At 57.8% G+C, this 24,483-nt stretch overlaps 1 protein-coding gene across 11 annotated transcripts in view; it reads left to right on the top strand.

The window, feature by feature from the left end:
• The window catches only part of ADCY7 (adenylate cyclase 7), a 54,002-nt gene that overhangs the window by 8,582 nt on the left and 20,937 nt on the right, over positions 1-24,483 (top strand). For 3 of the 11 annotated variants that reach the window (XM_047710024.1, XM_047710025.1, XM_047710023.1), the window contains exons 2-6: positions 20,129-20,531; positions 21,766-21,969; positions 23,040-23,201; positions 23,804-23,953; positions 24,239-24,387. In XM_047710024.1, the coding sequence (XP_047565980.1) occupies positions 20,361-20,531; positions 21,766-21,969; positions 23,040-23,201; positions 23,804-23,953; positions 24,239-24,387 (836 nt within the window). In that variant the 5' untranslated portion in view covers positions 20,129-20,360. Of the gene's footprint in view, positions 1-3,332; positions 3,462-9,036; positions 9,085-12,224; positions 12,245-13,925; positions 13,982-14,310; positions 14,491-15,295; positions 15,377-20,128; positions 20,532-21,765; positions 21,970-23,039; positions 23,202-23,803; positions 23,954-24,238; positions 24,388-24,483 lie in introns of those variants that run through there. The other 8 variants (XM_047710021.1, XM_047710020.1, XM_047710026.1 and 5 more) reach the window with 8 other exon arrangements.

The raw sequence follows: 24,483 nt of genomic DNA, 5'->3' as shown, positions 1-24,483 counted from the left end.
GCCATGAGCCTGGAAGAGCTGGGGCCAGCGGACCAGACGCCTGTGCTAAGCCGGTTGTTTGTCCTCCCCGACGGGTGGGTGAGTTGGCGGGGGCGGGGGGGGGGAGCACGCATGCTGCGGGGGGCGCGTGGGGCGGGAGCCGTGTCTGCTCTGTGCTCTTGTGGGGAGAATCTGAGTGCAGATCCCTCAGGCAGAAATTTCACCAAGGGCCTCTTGAGTGTCTGGGGAGCCTCCCGAAGAGGAGAGATGATCCTGGGTCATGCCTGAGCAGGCCAGGGCCGCGGTGGTGAGAGGGAGTCCAGCTGCTTATGACGGGGGCTGCTGGGTCCCAGGGCTGGCATCGTGGTGCTGGCTGAGGGAGGGCCCTCAGCTCCCTGTCATGGGACTGCCTAAGTGTCCTCACAACATGGCGGCCGGCTTCCCCCAGAGCCAGTGCTCCGAGAGGGGGCGAGGGGGAAGCCACGCTGTCTTTCATGACCTTAGAAGTCACACATTGTGGCTTCTGCCATATTTTGTGGGTTGCGAAGGTAGGGAGGGGCATGAACTCTGAGGGTTGTTGGAGGTCATTTGGAGACTAACTACCACAGGGGCAAAACGGTGCCCGTCGCTTCTAGCTCACATCCTACCAGGCTGTTGAAATGTGAGTGCCTTTTTCCTATATAGTTCCAACAAAATCCCAGAATTGGATCTCCTTGGACCACTTTGAGTCCCATGACCATTCCTCAGTGGACAGGGGTCACAAGCTCGCCCCTGGAGGGCTGGTTGCCCATAGGAACAGGGAGCTATTGCCAGAGTGGAGATGGCTGCTGCAGAAGGAGGGTATCTCACTTGTAAACCCTCTGTGGAGAGACCTGTGGTGCTCTGCAGCCCAGAGGCAGTAGTGATGGGACCCTGGGGAAGGCTTCCTGGAATAGGTGGCGTTTATATTTGTCTTGGGAGGGTGGGCAGCGTTTTGACCATTCCTGGGGGCAGAAGGGTCTGAATCAAGGCAAAGAGTGAGGCATGGAACGTGGACTCAGGGACGTCCTGGGATCTTTTTTCTTTCCTGGGCTGGGAACATATGGATGCACTTGGGCTCAGTCCTTCATTTAATAGTCAGGAAACTGGGTTTCCAGAGGGGAAAGGACTGGTTGAGGTCATGCAACTGGTTAGGAGTTATAGGATAGAACGAGGGCCTCAGACTCCTAATCAGGGGGGATGGAAACATGACTTGTGGGGGTCAGGACTTGACTGAGGAGGCACAGCAAAGCCACGAAAGGCCTTGGACTGGGGCAAGCACATAGCAGAGCCAGGATCTGGGGTTTGGAACTGAGAGAACCCCACCCTCTGAGTCTGTCCTCCCTTGTCCTCCTTTAACTGAGCACTTACTCTGTGCCTTACACACGTTTCTCGCCTTCCAAGGAGCTGGGTGACTTTACAGAGGGCCTCCGGGGCTGCCGAGATCACACAGCTTGGCCAAGGTTGCTCTGACTTGGCCAAGGTTGCCAAGGGGCTCTGACTCTAGCGTTCATAAACCTTTTCTTTCCTCATGCATGGGACCAGGGGCTGGACTAGCAAATCACTAGCCTCGCAGGGCTCTTCTGGGGTGTGGTGAGCCTCCTGACTTTAGGGGAAGGAAAAGATAAGGTGACTGAGGTACGGATGGTGTTTCCCTGCTCATACCCCCTTCCGGGAAGCCTGCCTGAGGTCCCAGAGGCACCGGGTACCGTGGGGTTTCTTCCCGAGGGGAAAGGCTTGGCATCTGGTGGCCCAGGGCTTGATGTTATTTGTCCTTTGGTTGCCCGACAGTCTGCCTTGTTTCTGCTGCACTTTTATTCCTTCCTGCCCACTGTTTCAGGACCTTGCCACTTTCCCAGGCTGTGGCTCCTGGGCGGGTGAGGTCTCTCTGCCCGGAGCTCCAGTCTATGAGTCTTGTCTCTGTAGATGATTCTCCCAGACCTTTGTGTAGGCCTTGGTGGGCACAGCTTAGCCTGGGAGCTTGGCCGGGGGGGGGGGGGGGGCTGTGTCCAAGTCCCGTTTGTGCCCCCAGCAGCAGAGAGGGGTCCTGGCCATGGGGAGGAAGGTAGGGTATAGTGGGATTTGGAGTAGCCTGTCCTCAGGCAAACCTTTCTTTGGTCCCACGATGGTCATGGGGTGAGTGGTTGAGAGCACAGGCTGTAGAATCAGACCTGAGTTGGAATCCCGACTCTGCCTTTTCTTAGCTGTGTGTTCTGGGGCAATTGAGTGACCTCTCTGAGCCTCAGCTTTCTGTTCTGCAGAAGGGGACCTTCTTTGTGGGGCTGATGGGCAGTTGTGGGAGGCCGTGCTTGAGGCTGACACACAGCCGGTGTCCAAATGTTGGTCATAAGGCTCATCAGCCTGGGTGTACGGGCCCTGCCTGGCGGGACCTTGAAGTCTGTGTGAGGGCTGGGGGGTTAGGTGCCCAGGGGCCACGGCTGGGGTGCAGCGGGAGAGGAGGGAAGAGCCTGGCCAAGGCCTCCTCTGAGGATGGAGCTGAGACAGAGGCCTGGGGAGGGCAGGGGAGTCAGCTGGGACAAATGGTCTCTGTTCTTCACTTTGTTACCAAACAGTAGGTTTTTGCTGTCAGAATAAAGGGTAGAACGTGATCGCAGGACCTTAGGTCACTTGTTGAACAGGCTTTGAGGACCGGGGTGCTTTGCCCCTCTATCTTAAGAGGCCTTCGCTCCCTGCCTCATGGTCCTTCCTAGCCTGCTGCCTCACCGCTGAGCACCACGTGATCGCAATGGGGAAACTGAGGGTTGGCAAAGCAGAAGGGGCTTGCTTCCTGGCCGCCTGGGGCCCAGGGCTGCTGGGGTTCTCTGGGGGTTCGAGCTGCTTGGAATAGCCACTCCAGGCATGGGCCTTGGCGTGGGGGCAGCTGCGAAATGGAGAGGCAGCTGATGCGGCTGGAGGCCTTTGACCTCTCAGAGATGGATGAAGCCCCCTCACTATGTGGGTGGGGAAACTGAGGCTCAGGGTCTGACTGTCGGTGGGGGGGGCCAGAATGAGGCTCAGTGTCGGGCTGCTCATCAAGGATGCTTTTACTCCTGGCCTCCAACCATCTCCTCGGGGCTTCTAACGGAGGTTTTGGTGCCTGTTTTATTTTCACTTTTTGAAAATTGTTCCAGCTTCAAGCTTCCAATTTCCATGAAGTCATTGGAGCCAGGAGCCTGGACTCCTGCCTCTCCCCACTTCGGCTGAGGGCCCCGCTGCAGCTGGGAGAGGGGGGCCCCCCCCACATCCCCGGAGGCGCTGAGCTCAAGGCTCGGCCTTAGCTTTCGCGTGGCGGCTGCCGTGGAGCAGGAAGTTGTGGGTCCCAGATGTGACTTGCGCTTGGTAGGTAGCTGGTGAAGGAGGCTTCCCATGTGCGCACCCGGACGCCGGCCGAAGAGGGGCAGGCCGGGGCCGGGCCGCCTCCCCGCGGGCTCAGACCCCGCCAAGGGGGCCTGGACGAGAGCCAGGTAAAGGGCCTTGGGGACGGGGCGCCCTGTGTCCTGGCGGCCTGGGCCTGAGGGGAGTGCGGGCTGGGCCTCCCCCGCCGGCAGGGGGTGGACAGGGTCCGTGCTGGGGGTGGTGGGGCAGCTCCTGGACAGAGGACCTGGGCAGCTGGCCCCAGGCTTTGCCCAGCCCCACGAGGGGGTGCTGTTAGATCTGTGGTGGGGGGCTCACGGGGCTCGTTCCACCTGGAGTTCTGTCAGCCCTGGACTCTCAGGTGTCCACTTTTCTTTTCAAGCTTATAATTTTACATTTATGAGTCCACTTTTCTCAATGACAGTAACAATTAGCAAGGGGAGGGCTGTCGAAGTTTGTTTGTTACGTTAAAAAGAAAAATAAGCCAAAAAAAAACCCCCTGAAAGTGACACTTGCCCAAGAGAGAACCAAGGAGCCTCTGGAAAATGGAATGGTATTCCTTTTTCTCCAGCCCCTCCCAACCTGAAGCCCCCCTGGACTGATGCGGACCAGTGGGAGTAGGTCCTTCTGGAACATTCTGTGGGCTCATCCAGACCCAGGCACACAGGGCGAAGTAGGTGCCTCATTTCTGTGTCACCACCCAGGGTTCAGGACAGATGGCCCCGGGCTCTTCCTCTCTGGCCAGCCCTTGGGGGAGGGGAGCGGCAGGGGTGAGGAGAGCAGAGGGCTGGGCTGGACCTCCGTGCAACAGGGCCCCGGCCCTCCAGGCCTGCTGGGTGGCTGGCGTCCTGGTGGCCGGAGTCTGGGCTGGCGCAGCTTGGATAGCTGCGAGGCCGTGGGCTGTCGGCCACAGATGTGCAGGTGGACAGCCCGAGGGTGGCCCACGAGAGAGGGACTAGGCCAGCCTTTTTCCGACAGTGGCTCCGGGGCGGTCGTTTTAGCCCATATGTGGATGAGCGTGTTTAAAATTTGCTAGCTATTTATTTTAACGTATTTGAGAAAAACAAACCTGTAACTAGGACCTTGGGTCCGTGAGTTCATGGCCTTTCTTCGCTTGGGACAGGGCAAGCGAAGATACTGAAACGAGAAGTGAGCAGACCTAAGAGGAAGTGTAGAGCCGGCAGCTTTGCCGGAAGCCCAGGCGTCTGTGGGACCAGAGTCGGGAGGGTCTGTGCTGGGAGGGTGTTTCTAACCCAGCTGCGGGTCTCCCTCCCTCCAGATGGGGGCCTTCTGGGGTTTTCCTGTGGCTTCTGATGTGAGGTGTCGGTGCAGAGGAAGGGAGGCTCTCAGATTGTTCTGGATTCGGGGCCCTCAGAAGGGAAGGTGTGAACTTGGTGGGGGAAAGAGTCTCTCGTGGAGCTGGAGGGCAGAGCAGCGGCGGTTTACTGGCAGCGGGTTCTGGGGGTTGGGGAAGGCGTGGTCTCGTAGGACCCCCTTGGCCGGAAGTAGGTCTCAAGAGAGGGAGACTTCTTGTGAGCCCTATAAGAATGGGGGTTCAGTGCAGGGAGGGACGAGGCAGTGTGTGGTGGGACGGGGCAGGAGGAGGGCCTCTAAACAGGCCAAAGGTGCTTTTTCAAGGGGAGATAAAGGTCATTCTTGATGTTATGGGGACATGTACCCCCCTTTAGAGTTTATAACTGATGGCTTAACCCATTTCCTGTTCCCCTCACCCCCACCCTGTGTGGTGGGTACCCACCCCCCCACCCCCCGGCAGTGGAAAAGACAGAGGCCCAGAAGGAGCCACATGTCCTGGGTCACACAGCGAGTCAGCCCCCAGGGTGGTCGAGAGGCACTTATTACCTGTCATGGAGAGCGGCCCTGTCGCGTCCCTGGTGCCTCTTGTTTGGAGAGGCCGGGCGGGGCAAAGCTGAGCTGGGGCTCTAGGTGGCTTTGAAGGGTGCCTAAGGGGTGAGTCTCACCGTGAGGAGGGAGGAATCAGGTTCCCCTGAGTGGGTCCCTCACCCCACGGGCCTGGCTTGGCCCTTGTCTGCATGTGCTGTTGGGGGGCTGGGGCCGGGCTGTACCACCTCGGAGCCGTGCCTCCTGGGACACGTGCAAGCTGGGAGTTAGTCCGGCTCAGTGAATGAGACCATCACATCTGAACAACCAGGGAGGCAGGGATCTTCTGGAGGTCACTGAGTCCAGCCCCCTGCCCCCTCCCCTGGCCCCACTCTGCCTGCTTCCAGTAGCATGGGAGGTGAGCTGGGTTATCTGAGCCAGTTCCTGGCATCTGTAAAATGGGTCGCTCATGTTTAGAGGCTTAAACAGGGTGACAGGTGGCACCTGGTGCCACAGAGCCACGACTCTTGGGCAGGTGTTACCGGCGCTTGTCCTGCTTTGGGTGGGAGGGTGGGCATGACTGGGGGAGGGGACTGGGGAGGTCAGGATGGGCAGGGCAGGGGGAGGGGCCTCCCCTGGAGCCTGCTGCCCTTGGGCTGACTGCCAGTTCCCATCTGTGAAGTGGCCGTTCCCCTGGCAGGGGGCCAGGAGAGCCACGTATGCCTGGAAAGCTCTTCTCAGGTGTCTGAGATCAGTACAACCAGGTCTTGAGTCTCCCCAGTGGTGGCCAGAGCCCTCTAGCCCACTCCTGTCTCGTGGCCCTCCAGCTCTGCCTCTGCCCTGTCCTGAACGGTTGTCCCCCTACCCACTAGGGTTCCTCCCACCCCCAGCCCCCAGGGAGGGTGGCGGGGTGCCCACCTGAGGGCCACAGGCATCTGGCTTGATCTGTTGCCGTACCCGGATCTCACAGACAGCCACGTTGGGCCTGGGGTGTTGCCCAATCCTGAGTGCTGACCTGGATCAGAGCCCCTTCCTTTTCTGACTTTCCCCTGGAAGCCCTCTAGGTATTAAAGTGGGGTGGGGATGAGCTTTGGGTCAGAAGTGAGCTCAGTTCCTCTTTCCTGACATTTCTCCCACGACACTGGATCATCCCTCCTGACACCTGCTGATCCCAGCAATGGGTCTATTTCTCGGGCGCTGTCTGAGCACCAGACCAGTGTAGTGGGGGGAGGGGAAAGCCGAGCTGCCCCTGCAGTCCACATGGCTTGGGAGGGCTGACCCAGGGGCTTGGACACGGGGCCGGCACGCTTCCTGGGTTCATCTGACACACATGCTTGACTGGTTCTCCCGTCTGGTGTCACATTTGAACCCCTTCTTCTGGCTCCTGGGGTCCTCTGTCCCGGCCCCCTCCCAGTGCAGTCCTGCCTCTTGGGGCCTCCCATGCACTTGGCCCCCCCCCACCCCGGTCAGTACCCTGCCTGTCTTGCTCTTGCCCTTTGCCCAAGCAGCCCCTCTGCTTACTGCTTCCCTACCTGACACAGGTCACCCCATCCTGGCTCAGGTCACCCATTTGAGGGTTCCTCCTTCAGGGGTCCTCAAGCTTGGGAAAAGAGCGGGCTTGAGTTGTCTGTTCTGGAGTCAGTCACTTTGCAGCCCCATCCACTGTCCCCGGCTGTGCAGCGAACCCCCTCCCAGGGCTGGGGCCTGGGGATACCAGGGCCACCCTCCTCTCTCCATCCTCCTTGCTATGCCCCTGTCTGTACCCCTCCCCACACTGACAACTGGAGGGAATTAACTGTGATCTTTGTTGGGGGCATCCTGGTTTGCAGATGTGTATGTGGTCCCCCTGAGGCTTACCTCCTCCCTTTTCCTCTGGTGCCTGGCTGGGGGTGATGGGAGTGGGAGTGCTCATGACCTGGGGAGGAGCTCGTGCCCACCTGGGGCTCGAAGCATAGCAGGTTTGGCTTTTGGGGAATGCAAGGTTGTGCCAGTAGTAGGTGGGGCCACCATCCACCCCTGGGGACCCACACTACCCTGGTGGGGACCATTTTGTATTCCAGGATCTGGGCCCCTGTCATCCCCTCCAGGGACCTTTGGTACACCTGGGAAGTGCCTCTGGTGCAGTGGACTGGGTTCCATGGTTCCTGCTGTCACTGGCCTGTGGAGCAGGGAGAGGCCTGGGAGCTCAGGGCACAGCCCCTCTCTGCACAGATGGGGAACATTTTCCTGCTTAGAGCTGTGTGGGAGGCACAGTTTCCCCTGGTCTCAGTAAGTGGTGGGGATGTAGATTGGGGGACCTTGTGCCTCCTCCTCCTAGCCTCAGTCTCCCCACCCCTGCAGTCGCCGGGCTGACTTTGCTCCCGCACAGCTCCACTCCCCTCCCTGTGGGCTTTGCACAGTCCCTGCTCCCAGCCTCCTACACCTGTCTCCCTCTGGCCCCATCCAGCTGGGGGAGGAGGAGCCCTCTGAAGTCAGCTGGAGGTGCCACTTTAATGGAGGGGACCCAGGCTAAAGGGGTGTGTCCTGTTTTGAAATACCCTGCCTCCTGGAGCCCAGGCCCTGTGGAGGGGGAGGCTCAGTGTCAGACAGTGCCTGGGGCAGGGACCAGCACTTCTGTACCCCTGCTTTCTGGGCAGGGGAGCAGGGAAGGGCTGCCCTTTGGGGGCTGTCAGGAAGTCAGGCTGAGACCTCCTTGGACTTAAAGGGCATTGCTCAGTGCCTGTTGATATCAAGGTTTTACCCAGCAGCCCACCCCTTGTGTTTGGAGCCAGCTGGGGTGACCCTGTGGTGGCACTCCCTGTGTCCCAGCCTCTGTGGGAAACCACTGAGCATTAGGTACTCTCACCAGCCTCTTCTTTGATTGAGGAAATGGCCCAGAGAGGTTAATGCATGTGCCCTTGGTCACACAGCAACTCTGACGTTCGGTCCCTGCGGCTCTGCTCTTGACCTCGAGGCTTTCCTGCCTTCCTGACTCTCAGCCTGAAGCAGCGCCCTTGACCACCCGCGTGTTTCTCTTCCTCAGGGAACTCACTTTTTCCGTGTGTCTCCGCTCCCCTGTCAGTGTGAGCTCTCCAGGGGAACTTGCTTATTGTGGCCTCAGTGTGTCACCCAGTACGGGGCGTGGGCAGGAGCCCCGTGAGCACGGGGCGGGGGTTGGAGGAGCTCGGGCCCCGAGGGGGAGTCTGCTCTCCTGTGGTTGAAACAACACGGTAGGGTTGGCCCCCCAGAGTGTGGGAGCTTCTGGATTTACGAGGAGGTTTTTAGCCATGAGGTCTTTTCACTGCCCGAGTGGGCCAGGGGGCCGGGGACATTTTTGTCCCCATTGCTCAGGTGAGAAACTGAGGCCAAGAGGCAGGTGACCTGCCAGAGATCACGCAGATGGGAGCAGGGTCCCCAAGACTGGGCCCAGCCCCTGGGTGCCTGTTTGGTATGGGCCGGATTTGTCTCAATCCGTGGGGTTTTAAGTGTCCCCTCTGTGGCAGCCAATGGCTGGATTTGGGAAGCTAAGCAGTGTGTAGCCAGACGTCAGCCTTTGGGGGGGGGCATGTAGCCAGGCAGTGACAGGCCATGTGTCCTGTGTTTCGATGGGCATCACAGGCACTGGGGGTGTAGAGGCAGGCACCAAATCTAGATTTGGAGGGAACTGGGCAGCCCTCCTGGGGGAGGAAACAGCTGAGCCTGGGCTCTGAAGGGTAGACAGGAGTTTGCTAGGTTTGGGGTGGGGGGTGGGGTGGGGGGGGGCTTGGGTGGTGATGCAGGGGGAGGTAGGCAGTGCTTCCAGGCAGCCCTAGCCTGGAGACAAAAGGGCAGGGCTTGTTTGGGGAACCAAAATAAGTCAGTCCTGCACTCACAGAGAAGCCTCTGGAAGCCCCGGAGGAGTTTTCTGGCCAGGGGGTGAGCAGGACCCAGCTGGTGTCTTTGGGTGTGAGAAGCCGTGGCGGGCTACCCCACGGGTCGTCCTGTGTTTGGGGGTGCATGGGGGCTCCAGTACCTTGGCTTCCTGTGTCCTACTGGAGCCCGGCTCTGGAAGGCAGGAATTTGTGGAAGGAAGGAGGAAGTGAGGACTGGGGGGCTTAACCTCCTATAGGGAGGTCCTCCTGAGCCCCTGTGTGGGTGCAGTTGCAGAAGCCAGGCTGTGGTTTTGGGGTGGGGGAGGTCGGCTGCAACTGATTCCCTGGCAGAAGGGCTCTTCCGGGCTTCCTGCCCATCCCATGCCTTGAGGGAGTGGGGGTCTCAGCACCTTGCTTAGGGCTGGGCATGCTGGTGGCTGGTCTCTGGGGGGGTCTGTGGACTAGGCAGTGGCTAGTCTTTACCGTGGTGGCTGAACTTAGGGCTGCTCCCCTGTACCACAAGCAGGTATACCGGCTTGTCCTCCACTGTGTGTCCATCCAGCCCAACCCAGGGTCAGGTGGAGGTGGGAGAGGGGGGACCCCCGGGGCCGAGGGAGCGCCCTAAGTGGTCAGAAAAAAAGGGAGGGATAGTGCCCTCTCTAGGCCACATCTGCCCTGGGAGGAGCTCTGAGCTCCATAGCATTTCCCAAAACAAGTTCATTGGAGATGAATGCAAAAAGAGTCCCCTGAGCCAGAGAGACTAGGAGAAGTTTAGCTGTGTTTCATGTAGCCGGTTTGTTTCCTGCAGGACTTCTCAGAGCCTTTAATTGCTAATGTGTACAGGAAATCTTAAAGCAGGAGGAGGAGAACACTAAGCTCTGCACTGCCGGTGACCAGAAACCAGTGTGGGTGGGTGTGACCATTTGTGCGTAGCTTTTCGTGGCTCTGCTTCTGGAAATGCGGACAGAGGGTTAAGAAAAAGCTTGAGCCTTGGAGTGGAGCAGGTCTGGGTTGAAATCCCAGCTCTCCTGCTTCCCAGCCAGGGGGCTTTGGACAAATAGGTTAAGATTCCAGAGTCTGCCCCTGGCTGGAAACAGAGTGAGAGCAATGCCCCGCCCCCGCCAACCTCCACCCCCCGTTGGGCTCAGAGGTTGCAGAACCTGTCCTGAGTGCAGGCGTTATGCTTTCTCTCCACAAAGCAGGCCTACAAGGCTTGGAGTGAGGTCCTGATGGGGTCTGGGAGGCCACATGGCAGTTCCCTCAGCACCCAACATCCCCCACCTCCCTCTGAGCCCAAGTCAGGCAGATGGCCTCTCCCTTGAGGCCCAGCTGGGCACCCCGTGAGGGTGTCAACCCCTGTGGCAGCTCAGGGCCCCTGATAGCAGTTTTGGGTATGACTACTTTTAGGCCAAGCCACTCCCAGGGCAGAGTGGGGGGGGCCAAGGCTCATGACAGGGTCCAGATGGCAGGAAAGGGGCAAGTTCCCTACCCACCTCTTCCCAGATCTCTTGGCCCTTTCTGTCAACTTAATACTTGTCATCTTGACTTGGGTGTGCTGTGCCAAGGCTGCCCGCCTACGTCACCCCTGAGAATCCTCTCAAAGCCCCACGTGGTGAAGATGGCATTCTCCCTTTTTTCAGATGAGGGAACTGAGGCACAGAGAGGGTAAGTAACTTTCTCAGGGTTGTGTAGCTGAGAGGGGATGGGCCTGAGATGTGTGTGTGTGTGTGTGTTTCTTTTTAAAAACAGGTTCTATTTTTTTTTATGTGTTCACAGACATACTTATGTATGTTCACACACACACGCACACACACCATTAAACATGCCAGGAACACATCTTCCCATGTTAGTATATATGTCACCTGGATTATCAATCACCTTTTATTCCCCTTGAATTTTTCCAGTAGGGTCTTTATATTTTAGTTCATTTTTTAAAAAGTTGATTTCTTTTAGTAATCTCTACCCCCCCAACATGGGGCTCAAACTCAAGACCCCAAGATCAAGAGTCACATGCTCTTCAGACTGAGCCAGCCAGGTGCCCCAAGTTTTTAGTTTATTTATTTTGGAAAATATTTATTTATTTATTTTAGAAAGAGAGAATGAGAGCACATGCAGGGAGGAGGCACGGAGGAAGAGAGAAGCTCTAAGCTCAGCGCACAGCTCGGCACCGGGTTTGATCCCACGATCCTGAGATCCGGACCTGAGCTGAGGGTAGATCCTTAACCAACTGAGCCCCCAGGCGCCCCTAGCTTATTTTCAAAACCACTTCTGTTGAGGTATACAAAAGGCTGTGCATATTTAATTTATACAACTTGATGGGTTGGAGATAAGTATTCACCTATGAAACCATCATCACAGTCTATGCCATAAACCTCTCTATCTATCCCTCATTTCCAAAAATTTCCTCCTGCCCTCTTTATTATTATGTGTGATAGGAACCTTTAACATAAGGTCTGCCCTTATAGGAAGAATTCGAAGTATGTAATACAGTATTATTAACTATAGGCAGTAGATATGTGATAGATCTCACATTTTGTACTAAAACTTTTCTTTTTGAAGATTTTATTGGGGCATCTGGGTGGCTCAGTTGTTAAGCATCTGTCTGCCTTTGGCTCAGGTCCTGATTCCAGGGTCCTGGAATTGAGCCCCACATTGAGCTCCCTGCTCAGCGGGGAGCTTGCTTCTCCCTCTCTCACTCGCCCCTGCTTGGGTTCCCTCGCTTGCTGTCTCTCTGTCTGCCAAAAAATAAAACCTTTTTTTAAAAATTATTTATTTATTTGTTTTAGAGCGAAAGCGTGCACACTCAGTGGGGAGGAGCAGAGGGGGAGGGAGAAGCAGACCCTGCCCTGAGTGTAGAGCCCGACTCGGGTCTCGATCCCACCACCCTGATCTCATGACCTGAGCCGAAATCAAGAGTCAGGTGCTCAACCAACTGAGCCCAATTAAGAACCTTTTAATGGCCCCAGCTACATGATGGCAATAGAAACAAACTGAAGATTCATTCACTCCGTCAAAGCAGTTTTGGCTAGTCCTTGTCTCAGTTCAGGCATTGCCTGTGCCCGGCGTTACTGTTGCCATGTGGATTTTTCACACAGTACCCCAGTCCAGCAGAGTTCAACCTGCTGCACCCTTTTTGACTGCCCTTCTATTCCATAGGTGCTGGTCTACTGTGATTTTTTTTCACAAGCCTCTGATGGGTAGCTACATTGTCTTCTTTTGCGATTGTAAGTAATGCTGCAATGAATAACCTTGTACATGTGTCATTTTACATATGTGAAAGCGTGGGTAAGACAAATTATTTGAAGATTTGCTACATCAAAGGTTTGTGTATGAGTGATTTTGTTACATCTGACTGTCTTGTCCTCCCTCCAGAGGTTACCATATCCCTGCCGAGGCTAAGTGTGAGCTCCTATTTTGGAGCTCCTTTTTGCCACCACCTGTAAATGCTCTATAAATACTTTGATCTTTGCCAATCAGAGGGGTAAAGATGATTTTGTGTAGTAGTTTTAATTTATATTTCTCTTATTATGGGTGAAGTCTGCTTCTTTTTAAGAGCCATTCTTAGTGCCTTTCTGTGTACTTTCTGTCCATAACCCTTCTCCCATTTTTCTCTTGGGAGAAGGGTTATGGTCTTTTTCTTTTTGATCTGTGGGAGCTTTTTACATATGGGGGAGATTAGCTCCTTATGATAAGAGTTGCAGATATTTCCCTGATTTCTTATTTTTTTTTGTCTTTTGATTTTGCTCTTAATAACTTTTATTAGGCAGTAGATTTTTTAAGATGTAGTTCAGTTGATCAGTCTTTTCATTGTGGCTTTTAGGTTTTGTACTTGGCTGCTGTAGCATGAATGGAGAATGCTTTCGTGGTTTCTTGCTCTCTTATCTTGGTATAAATGATAAATCCAGCTTGCCCTCTCTCCTCTGGGTTTTGCTGCCTCTTTAAAAGACTGTTAACAGAGTAGTTACATCCTTCTTGCTCCCTCCAGTTCAATGGTTACTCTGGGATATGTCTGCTTGTGGGTATGTGAAATGGGTCTCTTTGCCTGCCTCCCAACCCCATGCATGCCTCACCTTTGACCTCAAGGTCCTCACCTTTGGACCTACTGGCTGGGGCCCTGGGCAAAGCATGAAGTCAGTGAAAAGACCACTGTCCTGCCATCCTGGGCGGGACATCCTGAAGGCTAGCTAGACTGCTCCTTTCTGTCCTTCCTGACCAAGGGGAGAGAGATCAGAAATGTGTTAAATGTGGGCATGAAAGTGTTTTCATTTTAAAGGGGGAACGTAGTGAGGGGAGTGCTAAAGGAATGAATCACTAATGGTGGAATTTCAGGCAAGAGCCAGTTAATTTTAGGTAATAAGCACCGTTCCCTGGATACCTACTATGCAGACACCCAGCAGAGGGGGGTGCGGAGGCCTCTGCCTTCTGGGACCTTGAGCCTGGAGCATAGTTTCTTCTTGGCATCTGGCCTAGTGCCCAACATGTAGAAGGTGCTAGAGTGCAGTCATTAAAGTAATGAAGGCATGGATCTCTCTCAAGATGAATGAATGAATGAATGAGTGAATTTTCACCAGGTAGTCACTAGCCATCATTAGAACTGGCACACGAGACAGAGAAGCGGGTTTACTATCCGTGGCAGCTGAGCCTTGGAGGTGAGGGGTAAACGAGGTATTTGTATTTTAAAGGAGGGACAGAGTAGGCTAAGGCAGAATACAGAAATGTGGAAGGGAGGATGTCAGGTATAGAGAATAATCCCTTCCCCACTCTTAGAAGTAGCCCTGGAGGGGGCCAGGTGACAACACCCAAACTGTCCCCTTCAGTTTGTTGTTCTCATTTTATGATTCACACACCACGCCCAGCCCAGCCCAGTGCCGGCCTCAGAGGTCTGACGGAGCCGTTCCTTTGCAGGAAGGAAAACCCGAGGCCCATATGGGGCACAGGATCTGCCCAGGGTTATCGAGCAGGTTGGTGGCAGAGCTGGGACTGGACCACGGGTGCTGGACCCCAAGACTGATGGGGAGTCTCTGGTCCCCAGGAGCTGGCACAGAGTCAGCCTGGGGTCCTGGGAGAGCATGACGGGGTACAGGGCTGGCTGGGGAGCTCGTGTCATTAGGGGACTTTGACCTTCGCCCCTTGTGGGTTGTCACCAGGAGGTGCGAGATGAAGTAGAGGGTTCTGGGGGAGGCCTTGCCTGCTTCATGCTTCTGTCTCTCCCGTTTGGGCCCCATGGTTAGGCTTCCTGAGCTCTGGAAACCGAGCCTCCTCTCTGGGCTCGTCTGCTCTTTCGTCCCAGAAACATGGCCATCATGACCTGCACCTCACTCATCCCACGACTTGGGTATCAGCACCTGCTGCTTGCTGGTGAGGAGAACTGAGGCCTGGAGTGTAAGCGCCTAGGACTCACGGCATTGGGAGCAGAGCCAGGGTTTGAACCCGCACCTCCTTCCACCCGGCAAGCTCCCTGGAGAAGAAGGTGCGCTGCCCCGGGTGCTTCCCATTCTTCTCACCTTGTCGCCTCCTTCTGCCCTAGCAGTCTCTCCCTCCTCCTTCCAGACCTGCCCCGCTTGCTTTCCCCTGCCTTTTCTGCCTGGTCCAGGACTCCAGCTGGTCAGCACCTCTGTGTGTCCATCTGTCCCGCCCATCTGTCTATCCTTCTGTCTGTTCCACAAGCAATTGCAGGGTCCAGCGGCAGGACACAGACACAGATCTCCCCCAGCAGTTTGCCGCGGCAGGTGCTGGGACGTCAGACATGTGGGACCCTAGATTAGGAGTCCGGGCAGGCCTCCCTGGGTGGGGAGAGCCCGGTGTGGGGACGGAGGTCAGACCTTGCATGAGGAGAGCTGTGGAGAGGCCGGAGGGCGCTGGGGGCTGGAGAGGCTGGTGTTGGTGGCAGGGAGGCGGGAGGGGCAGTTAGACTGAAATCCCTCAGTCCCCACCAGGTTTCTTGGGTGCTCCTTTGGGCCAGGACCGGGCTGAGCAGAGCAGTCTTGGGCTTTCCTTCACAAAACAAAACTGCAGGTCTCCTGAGGGAGATGCCTTAGCTTGAGACCTCCCCAGCCAGTAGCAATCAGCCTGTGACCCACCCCATGGAGGTAGCCAAGTGGTGGGCCAGCCCAGTAGGCCGAGACCACGTGGGTGCTAAGTCCCAGCAGCATGGTCCCCAGGCGGATTCGGGGGCAGGGACTAGGCCCCAGGGGCCGGGGTGGGGCCTCTGCTAGGGACTGCCTGCCCCTCCTACACACCCCAAAGCCCCCACTTCCTCTTTTTGAGGTACCAGGGCCCCAGGCCCTGTGCAGCTCCGGAGCCTGCTGGGCTGGGCCAGAGGAAGCCAGGCTGGGATTCCTGCCGGCACTGCTTAGGTGAGGAGGTGGGTCCCCTGTCTATGTCTGTGAAAGCTGGGGGTGGTCTAGAACCCCCAAGGGGGGCCGTAGCCCTGGGGTGCCGCTGGATTAGCCAGTTCTAGGGAAGGATTTCCTGAGCACCCCCGAGGGCCTGGTCCTGCACTCATAATTTGAGGTCCCAGCTCCGTATTTCCAGCAGCTCTTTGGCTGAGGAACTCAGACCCCGCCGGTCAGTGTCTGTCAAGGAGACCACAGTCCTGCCTCAGTTGCAGGGAAGGGGGGAGAGGGTGTGTGTGGGTAGCTCAGAGGGCTTCCTCGAGGAAGTGCTGCTTCTGGATCTTGCTGGTTCAGAGAAGGCCTCCTGACATGGCAGTCTGATCTTCCTTCTGGGAGGCAGAGGGCGGTACCTTGACGGAATCCACTTTGCCTCCCACCCTCTGTCCTAGGCCTTGAGAGGGGAGGATACGGAGGGATAGGCATTCTGAGAAGTTATGGGCTCTGCAGATGTCTGCACCGTGAGGGCGTTGAGTAGGACAAGAGGTGGTGACGTGTGTCCACATCCTAGCTCTCTTTTGCTAGCTGTGTGACCTCAGGAAAATGACTGAACCTCTGGGTTCCCACACCCATAAAAGGGAAAAGCAGCTGTCCTTCCCTTGCAGGGCAGATGTGTGGGGTTAGAGCCCACAGCGCTGGGCACGCGGCAAGCACTCACTAGATTCTGTTTATGGCATCGTCCGCCCCATGCTGGCATGAGACATGAGGCTTCAGGGGTACAGAGCCCCCCAGGAGTGCTTTGGGGAACGAGGCTGATCCCCTGCCTTCATTTCTACCTGAGCATACCCCTGAGCTCCCAAATTCCTCCTGTGGCGGGGAATCTCTGGAGGCCACTGGAGATATGGGGAGTCTCCTTGCCCCAGCCTCCTGCTGCCCCAGGTCCTGTGCAGGATGGCTGGCCCTGAGCTGTGGTGTTTGGGACAAGGTGACAGAACGAGGGGAGTTCCCCTCCTTGGCCCAGCCCCCTTCCAGGAGTTCTTAGCCAGGACCAGCCTTGTTGGCAGGGACACACTCTCACTTCTGAGCCAAGTGGGACTCTGTCACTAGCCCCTGGACCCTCAATTCGGGCTTCCCAGATACAGTGAACTGGGGCAACATGGACCTTGGCACTCTTGGTTGCAAGCAACAGGAACTCACACTGACTTCAGCCCAAAGAAGCATAATTGTTCGGTGGGATGAAATCATTTGGAGGTTGCTTGAGCTTCAGGCAGAGCTAGATCCAGGCATTGGGTGGGGGGCGGTTTCACCATTTAGAGGGTATTTTCAAGCCTCTGTCTCTAATTTCCTTTCCCATGTTGGCTCATGCTTCGTGGGCTGTCTCTTATGGTGCCTTCGAGTGTCTGCCTGCAGCTGGAGGTTACCAGCCAAAGACAGTATCTTTTTCCCGTGGGTCAGCAGAAGTCCCAAAGAAGGTTCTCACGGAGAGGATTTTGGTCACATGACTGTCCCTAAACCAGTCACTGGGGCTTGAGAGCTACAATGGTGATGAGCCAGCCTGGGTCACGTGGCCCCAGACTCAGGGGACTGACAGTGGGAGAGACAGTCACAGCAGAAGTAGAAATAATGTCCCCCTCCCACCTGGACGCTTGGGGATTCTCCTCCACTGTAAAATGGGGCTGCTTGCCCTGCTCCCCCACCAGAGTGATGGTGAGGTGTGAGGGACAGTGAGTGACCCCTGGGCTCCCCTTCCTCCAGGTGAAGGGGCCTCGACTATCCCAAGTATATCTGTCTGCCATTGGTGTCTTGGGACTTCAGACAGAACCAGTGGGGAGGGGGTGAGGGATCCACAGGGAGATAGGCTTCTGCCTGACCTGAGGCGGGACTTAGAGCCAGAAGGAGTGCCTGCTCATGGAGAAGACTGCCCTGAGAGGTGGTGAGCTCCCCGTCACCGAGGTGGGCAAGCTGAGGCTTCAGGGTCGTGAGTTGGACACGGAGCGAAGGAGTTCCTTCATCCCGGGCTCTCATCTATGGCCTCCCTGCCCTCTCCTGCCTGCCCCGAATCCCAGCCCTCCCAGTGGCCAGCGGTGTCAGTGACCAACTGCAGAACCAGTGACTGGATAAAGGGGCCTTGAAGCCGTCCCTGGAAGGGGGGGGGGCCTCTGTGTCTGCTTTTGGGTTGGGAGGCTGCTGCTAGGGAGCCGCTGACCTGAGGAGATGCTACCAGTGGGCTCGCAGACCACCTCTCCAGGAGTGATAAATGCGTCTTTCCTCCCAGCCCCCAGCCCTGCCCTGCTCTGCTGTCCCAGGAGTGGGACCATGTCCCTGCATAGGCCAAGGTCCCCGTGCCCAGGGATGTCTATTGTCCCCACTCTCTGCCACATGCCGTTGCCCAGGAAGTGGCCTAATTAGATCCCTGAGAGCACTGTTTACCAGGCCCGGGTTCCCATGGGTCCCCAGAACCTTCCAACTGCTCCTTCTCTCTCCATGCCTGCCTTAGCCGGGCCTTGTGCACCTGGAAGGGTAGGTCAATTCGAGGGTATCCTGGCTGCCCCCGGCTCTGGTCTGTGGGCTTTGCCTGGGGGAAAAGAGCCCTTGGGGGGTGTAGGTGTTGTCCTGGACCCTGGTGTTTGGGGTTTCTTGGCCTGGCAGTCGGGTCCCGGCACACCGGAGCTTGGCCCCAGGCCAGAGGGCCAGGCAGTGCTGTGTATCCTTGTGGCAAGTGGTTCTGTCCCTGGGAGATCACTGGGGAAGCCTCTCTCAGTTCAGTGAGACCACAAGGCGGGGCCAGGAGCCCGGGTTCGGGAGCTGGTGTACCTGGGTGTGAAGCCCAGCGCTTCTCCCAAGCAGCCCTGGCTGTGTGATCTTAGGTGAGCCATGCAACCTCTCTGGTCTCAGCTCTGCATCTGTAAAGCGTCTGTTCTGAGAATGAGAGGGGTTGTGTGTGTGTGTGTGTGTGTGTTGGGGGGTCACCTGGCATGACAACATTTCTGCCCCAGCATTTCTGCTGGGGGCTTCTCAGGACAGGGACTGTGTCTTGTTTTGTGAACCCTACAACACAGGGCTGGGCGTATGTGCTTCCATGCCTCGTGTGGAATCAAGATGGGTTAGTTCAGAGTTCGAGGTTGCAAACGAGGGGGATGCACGCCTCACGTTTTTAAATTAGCCGCTGGCATTGATAAGTTGGTGTGTCAAGTGCAAACCAGGTCTGTAGCTTGTCCAGGCTTTGGGTGCTTGGGTGGCCCTGGGCCCCAGCCCTGCGGGGTTGGCTGCCTTCAACAGGTGCCAAGGCTGTGTTCACCTGCCTGGGGCCTGGAGCCAGCAGAAGGCCCCAGGACCTCCGGCAAATGGCATCTCCCTGTCACCCGCAAATGTGGGGTCTTCCCAATTTCTTCCTGGAATTTGTGGAAGGGGAGCTCCCAGAGGGATTCGTGCCCGAAGTGGCTCGTGGATCTGAGGTGGGCACTCACTGGGGGGCCTCGCTTGGATTCAGGGACTCTGGGTGCCCTGTTCTTCAGTGTCTGGGGTTTCGTACTGCCTTTCCTTTGCAGCTTTTGCTGGTGGCCATTCATGCCCATCATGGCGGCCCAGAGCATTTGCACCTCTTATGGCCTCCCTGCCCTCTGCCACCTGCCCTATCCCAGTTCCAGGCTCTGAGGCAGCCTGGAGGGTGTTGGGGGCCTGGACTCCTGCCCCCAGACCTCATCACTGCATGTGCTTTCCGGTACCTTTCTGTCTGTGGGGACGGGGAGTTCTGTGGGGAGAGAGAGCTAGCCTGGAGCACAGGCACGACGACAGGCCTTTTTGGAATAAATGAATGAGCAGATGAATGAATGGTGCTGGGGAGAGAGGGACTGTGCCCGTGGCTGGGCACTGCCCACGCCCAGCTTGTCACCCACGATTCGCTGTGCTTCCCGCTCTGAGGTTCCGGTTCCGTCGCTACGGGGGCGCTTGCAAACTTCCTCCATTCTTGTCAGTGGAAATTTTAAAAATGCATGTGAAAAATGCAGTCTTATGAGGAAGCGTAACACAAATGCAAGAGGGTTGCTCTGGGTGTCGTAGGCATGGGGGCAGGGTCTGAGGCACAAAACTCACCAGATAGCCCCAGTTACCGAGCAAGCGTGACCTTTGCACGAAGACCGCCGGAACAGGAGAAGGTCTGCAAACAGACCCCATGTGTACGGTCCCCTGACTTACCACAGAGGTGGCTTCCCCGAACTTCTTGAGGAAGGAAGGGTGGCTACACTGGAAGCCGAGGGGGTAGTTAGAGACCCACGTGGAAGAAAGGCACGAAGGCTGATCCCTGACTCACGCCACACACAGTTTCCCTGGAATGGATCGGAGAAGTCCATGTGAAAGCAACACCATCTAACTTCTAGAACAGTGCTGTCAGGTAGAAGGTTCCAGATGATTGAAATGCTGTCTGTCTTTGCTGCCCGATATGAGCGCCGTGAGCTGAGTGTGGCTCTTGAGCCCTTGAAATGAATGGGTCCAGTGGGACTGCTGGTCTGAATTTTTAACTTCATTTTCTAATGTAGTTAAATGTAACTTTGCACGGTCACGTGTGGCTAGTGGCATTGCCGGGGACTGTGTAGTCACAGGAAACACGGGATGAGCTTTGCAGGCAAAGCTTCAAATAGAACCTAAAAGCTAATTGGGTTCAGGTTGGGAGGCGGGACCCAGGGGCTGTGAGGCATTGGCTCCGTTCTCCCCTGCTGCCCGTCCTTCCCTGACTCAGCCTGTCCAGGTCAAACCCTGATCTGTTTTGTGTCTCCACAGAGCTGAGGACCCCGCGCATCTGGTCAGCCCGGCCCGGATGCAGAGGAAGAGGCTGGTGGTTCTGTGAGCAGGCCTGGCAGGGGAGTGGCGTGGGCCCCACGCTGCCCATGGGGCTGCAGGCCCAGGGGACCCCTCCCCAACCCCGCCGGCCAGGCTCCCAGAGCCCAGAGACCTAGGCCCATTGGTATCACCAGAAGGAGGATCCCCGGGCCTTGGGCTCTCCTGGGGGGATATGCCGGCCAAGGGGCGCTATTTCCTCAATGAGGGCGGAGAGGGCCCGGACCAGACGGCGCTGTACGAGAAGTACCGGCTCACCAGTCAGCATGGGCCGCTGCTGCTCACGCTCCTGCTGGTGGCTGTCACTGCCTGTATTGCCCTCATTGTCATCACCTTCGTCTGCGGGGTGAGTGAGGCGGCCGGCGGGGGCTGGGCGGTCGGCTCCTCTGCTCTGTGCTTGTGAGACCTTTAGTAGGTCACGGTGGACTTCTCGCAGCCTGATGTCCGCCTCTGGCAGGTATCCTGGAGCATAGCTGGGCCGTGGGAGGCAGGTTGCTCAATTTAATTTAATTATAAACTCGGGTGGTTTGAGAGATTATGTTAATTTGGCCCAGGTAACCACCCTCTTCTCCAGAAGGAATTTCGATTCTGCTGAAGACTTAGGGCAGGGATGGCTCCCACTTCCCAGTGCCCTTCCTCCTAGAGCCCCACTGTGGTCCCTGGGGGCCTTCTTAAGCCTGCTGTCCAGGCAGACGCCACTAACATCCCCCGTGACCTCAGCCTCGTCCCACCATGGCCACTGCCCATACGTGGCTGCCAAGTGCTGGAAACATGGCTAGTATGACTGAGGGACTGGGTTTTTAATTAATATAAAGTTAATCTTGAATAGGCACATGTGGCTAGTACTCCTCTGTGGAACAGCAGAGTTCTAGACAAAGACCGCTGAGACTACCGGGTGTGTAGGGTTGGCCAGCACTCAGTAGGGGCTCTGTCCTTGCTGTCTGGATCTGTGTGCCTATAAACCACAGGACATTTGTTTCTGTGTTCAGCAAATGGTTCCTGAGTACCTACTGTGTGCTGGCCCCCAGATCAGCCTCTGTGCCCGGGGTACGGGGGAGGCCCTACTGTCTCAGCGGTGAATCACCTTTCCTGGTCACCACCTGCCAGTGTCACACCTCTATACCATTACTCCAGCTTGTCCCCTTGTGGGACGCCTTGGGTTAGCGCCCGCTCCTACAATTCCGTCCATCCTGTAACAGGCAGGAGCAGTGGCCTCTCCTCCAGCGGGCTGTTCCCATGAGCTCCTGGGCTGGTCCCCTGCGGGCACACACAGAGCACCCTGCGAGCAGAGGAGGCCTGATGGAGATGGCGTGGGGAGTGGTAGCATCGCAGGGCTGGGCCGCGTAGGATCTCAGGGCTGCACGGTGACTGGGGGAAGGTGGTGGCGGAGGCAGCCTTCCCTGAAGGGAAGGCCAAGCTTGGTGCTCAGACGGAGCATCAACATCAGGCATGTCCGGGAGAGCAGAGGTGACATTGCTTGGGGCAGGTTGGACAGGTGAGCCTGGCAGGCTTCCTGGAGGGGACAGCGCATCTCACCGGAGGAAAGCTGTGGCATTTCTGTGTATGTGTGCCCTGCCCAGGACCCCTCCGGACACCAGGCTGTCCTGGGGATGGCGTTCTTCACGCTTGCCTTGTTTGTGACTCTCTACGTGCTGGTGTATATGGAGTGTCTTGTCCGGCGGTGGCTCAGGACCCTGGCGCTGGTCATCTGGGTCTGCCTCATGATGCTGGGCTACACGCTGGTGTTGGACTCGTGGATGAAGGCTGCCCCGACCTGGGCGCAGGTAACAGGGTGGGGGACCCTGGCGCCCCCGAGGGGCTGGATGTCCCCAGCCAGCTGTGCACCTGGCAGCTCCTGCCCTTGCTGGACCTCAGGTCTCTTTTGGAGACAGGGCTTGCTTCGGGTGTACTGGCCTGGGGCCTACCTCCCCCTATGGGCCGTGGTTCTGCAACAGAGGGAGGGCTCCGGGCTGATCTTGTCCCCTCGGCTCCCTGCGCTGAGGAGCTGGAGGAACTGGGGAGAGCGTCCCTGTGAGTGTCTGGCTCGAGCACTGTTGGGGGACGCTCATTTGGCTGGAAGTGACACAACTCCAACTCAGGCAAAAAGGCACGGATTGGCCCATGTGCCAGGAAGGGCTCCCGGGCCAGTCCTGGGGCTCTGGCAGGATGGCCAGGTCCCGATGGCCCTCTGCTGTGCTTTCCTCCATGTCATGTCATCTGGCAGGCTGTCCCGGGTCGGGCACGGGTGCTGCCATGACCCCAGGCTGCCCGGCCTCCAGCCGGTCCACCCCAGCTGAGAGAGAGCCCTTTCTAACCAGCCTGAGTCCGCTGGCCTGGCTGGTCACTGTCACCCAGTGGTGGCAGCCTCGGGTGGGCTGAGGCCCAGGGAAGCCAGGCAGACTGGGGGTGGTGGGCGGGGCTGCGCCGCCAGAGGCCCGTGGGCAGCCCTAGCCTTCCGGTACTCCCCACGCCTGTGCAGGGAGATCCCTAGCGCTGGGTGCCGGGCGGGAACTCCTCGGGTCTCGAGGGCCTGAAGTCTCGGTCCTGGGGAGGCCTGGCCTTGGCCTCAGATGGTAAATCAGCTCATAGGAAACGATGGATCATGTCGGCTGGGTCTGACCCAGACGTGGAGTTTGGTTTTCTCTTCTTCCTTTGTGTGTATTTCACTGTCCCTCCCCACATGGGAAAGGCAGGGGCCACCCTGGGGGCAGAGGGCTCACGGTTCAGGTGTTTGGGTCCGTCCCCAGAAGTCAAGAGGCCGTGGGGGCCCCTGACATCCGCTCTGTCTGGGGCTGTGTCTTGGTGTGGGGGCAGCGTGGCCGGTCCCTGAGCCTCCCTGCTGCCCTGCCCCCAGGTGCCCTTTTTCCTGTTCATCGTCTTCGTGGTGTACACGCTGCTGCCCTTCAGCATGCGGGGGGCCATCGTGGCAGGGGGAGTCTCCAGCATCTCCCACCTCCTGGTGCTTGGAGTTCTGATGGGGGCCTTCACGAAGCCCAGCGACTGGGTGGTACGGCAGGTGAGGTGCGCACGGGTGGGGGGGGTCTGGGCCTGAGGACGCAGAGATGGATGCAGCTGAGTTAGTCCTGAGACCTCAGGGCCCCCCAGTGGGCTAGGGAAGCCGCCCCCCCAGGCAGGGACGTGCCCCGCAGCCTTTCTTGGCTGGCCTGCGGTGCCCCAGGTGCTCTGGCCCTCCTCCCCACGTCCAGTGCGCTGCTGGGAAGGCCAGTCTCACCAGCAGAACCACGTTCTGACGGGGCTGGGGTTATCCCTGGGTGCCCCGTCTTGTCTCTGCATTGAGTGACTGAGAAAACAGAACCCAGAACTCTGGGCACTCATCGGGTACCCTGCCTTCTGTGACGGTCCTCAAGGCCCCACTTGGGTTCTGTGGGATGATGGGCTTCTGCTTCCCTGGTCTCTGGGGCCCCGGCTCTCTGGCTGCAGAGAAGGGCCTGAGACCTGATCTGAGAGTCACAGTGACTCTAGGGGACCAGTGCCCATCCAGGCTCCCGTTTCCCTGCCTGCTGCTAACGGTGCCGGCCGGAGCGAGCGGGAGGTCAGGGAACGGGAACGGGGCCTCAGCCAGGCTGAGTGCTGAGCTCGCCCTCGGCTCGCTCCCAGCTGGTGGCCAATGCTGTCATCTTCCTGTGTGGGAACCTCACGGGCGCCTTCCACAAGCACCAGATGCAGGACGCCTCCCGAGAGCTCTTCACCTACGCCGTGAAGTGCATCCAGATCCGTCGGAAGCTGCGGATCGAGAAACGCCAGCAGGTGTGGGCCCTGCCCAGCCCTGCCTGGCCCCATGCCTGGCGTCCTCTCTCTCTGCACATCAGACCTTCGCCAAACAGCGTGTGCCTGGGGCGTGGGGTGGACCCCCGGGCCGGCCTCGCCGCAGGGGCCGCTGGGGACGTGGGAGGCTGGCTCAGGGGCAGGACGCAGGCCGGCTGAGATGGAGGGGGCCATGGGCAGGATGGGCGGGACCAGAGGGCAGATGGAGGCCACCGGGTCGCTAAGCCTATGGCCTGATGTCCCACTGCCTGTCCCCACGGGGCCCAGGAGAACCTGCTGCTGTCGGTGTTGCCGGCCCACATCTCCATGGGCATGAAGCTCGCCATCATCGAGCGGCTCAAGGAGCGTGGAGACCGCCGCTATGTGCCCGACAACAACTTCCACAGCCTGTACGTCAAGCGGCACCAGAATGTCAGGTGGGCGGCCGGCTGGGCCTGCGCGCGGCGTCCCCCGGGGGCGCCTGGCCCTGGGGCGGTGGGGTCAGATCAGATTGGTGTCAGTCGGATTGGAGC

Source organism: Lutra lutra, chromosome 17, assembly GCF_902655055.1.
Source record: "Lutra lutra chromosome 17, mLutLut1.2, whole genome shotgun sequence".
NCBI lineage: Eukaryota > Metazoa > Chordata > Mammalia > Carnivora > Mustelidae > Lutra > Lutra lutra.
Note: the sequence above shows the minus strand (reverse complement) of the source record. Positions and strands in the feature narration are given on the sequence as shown.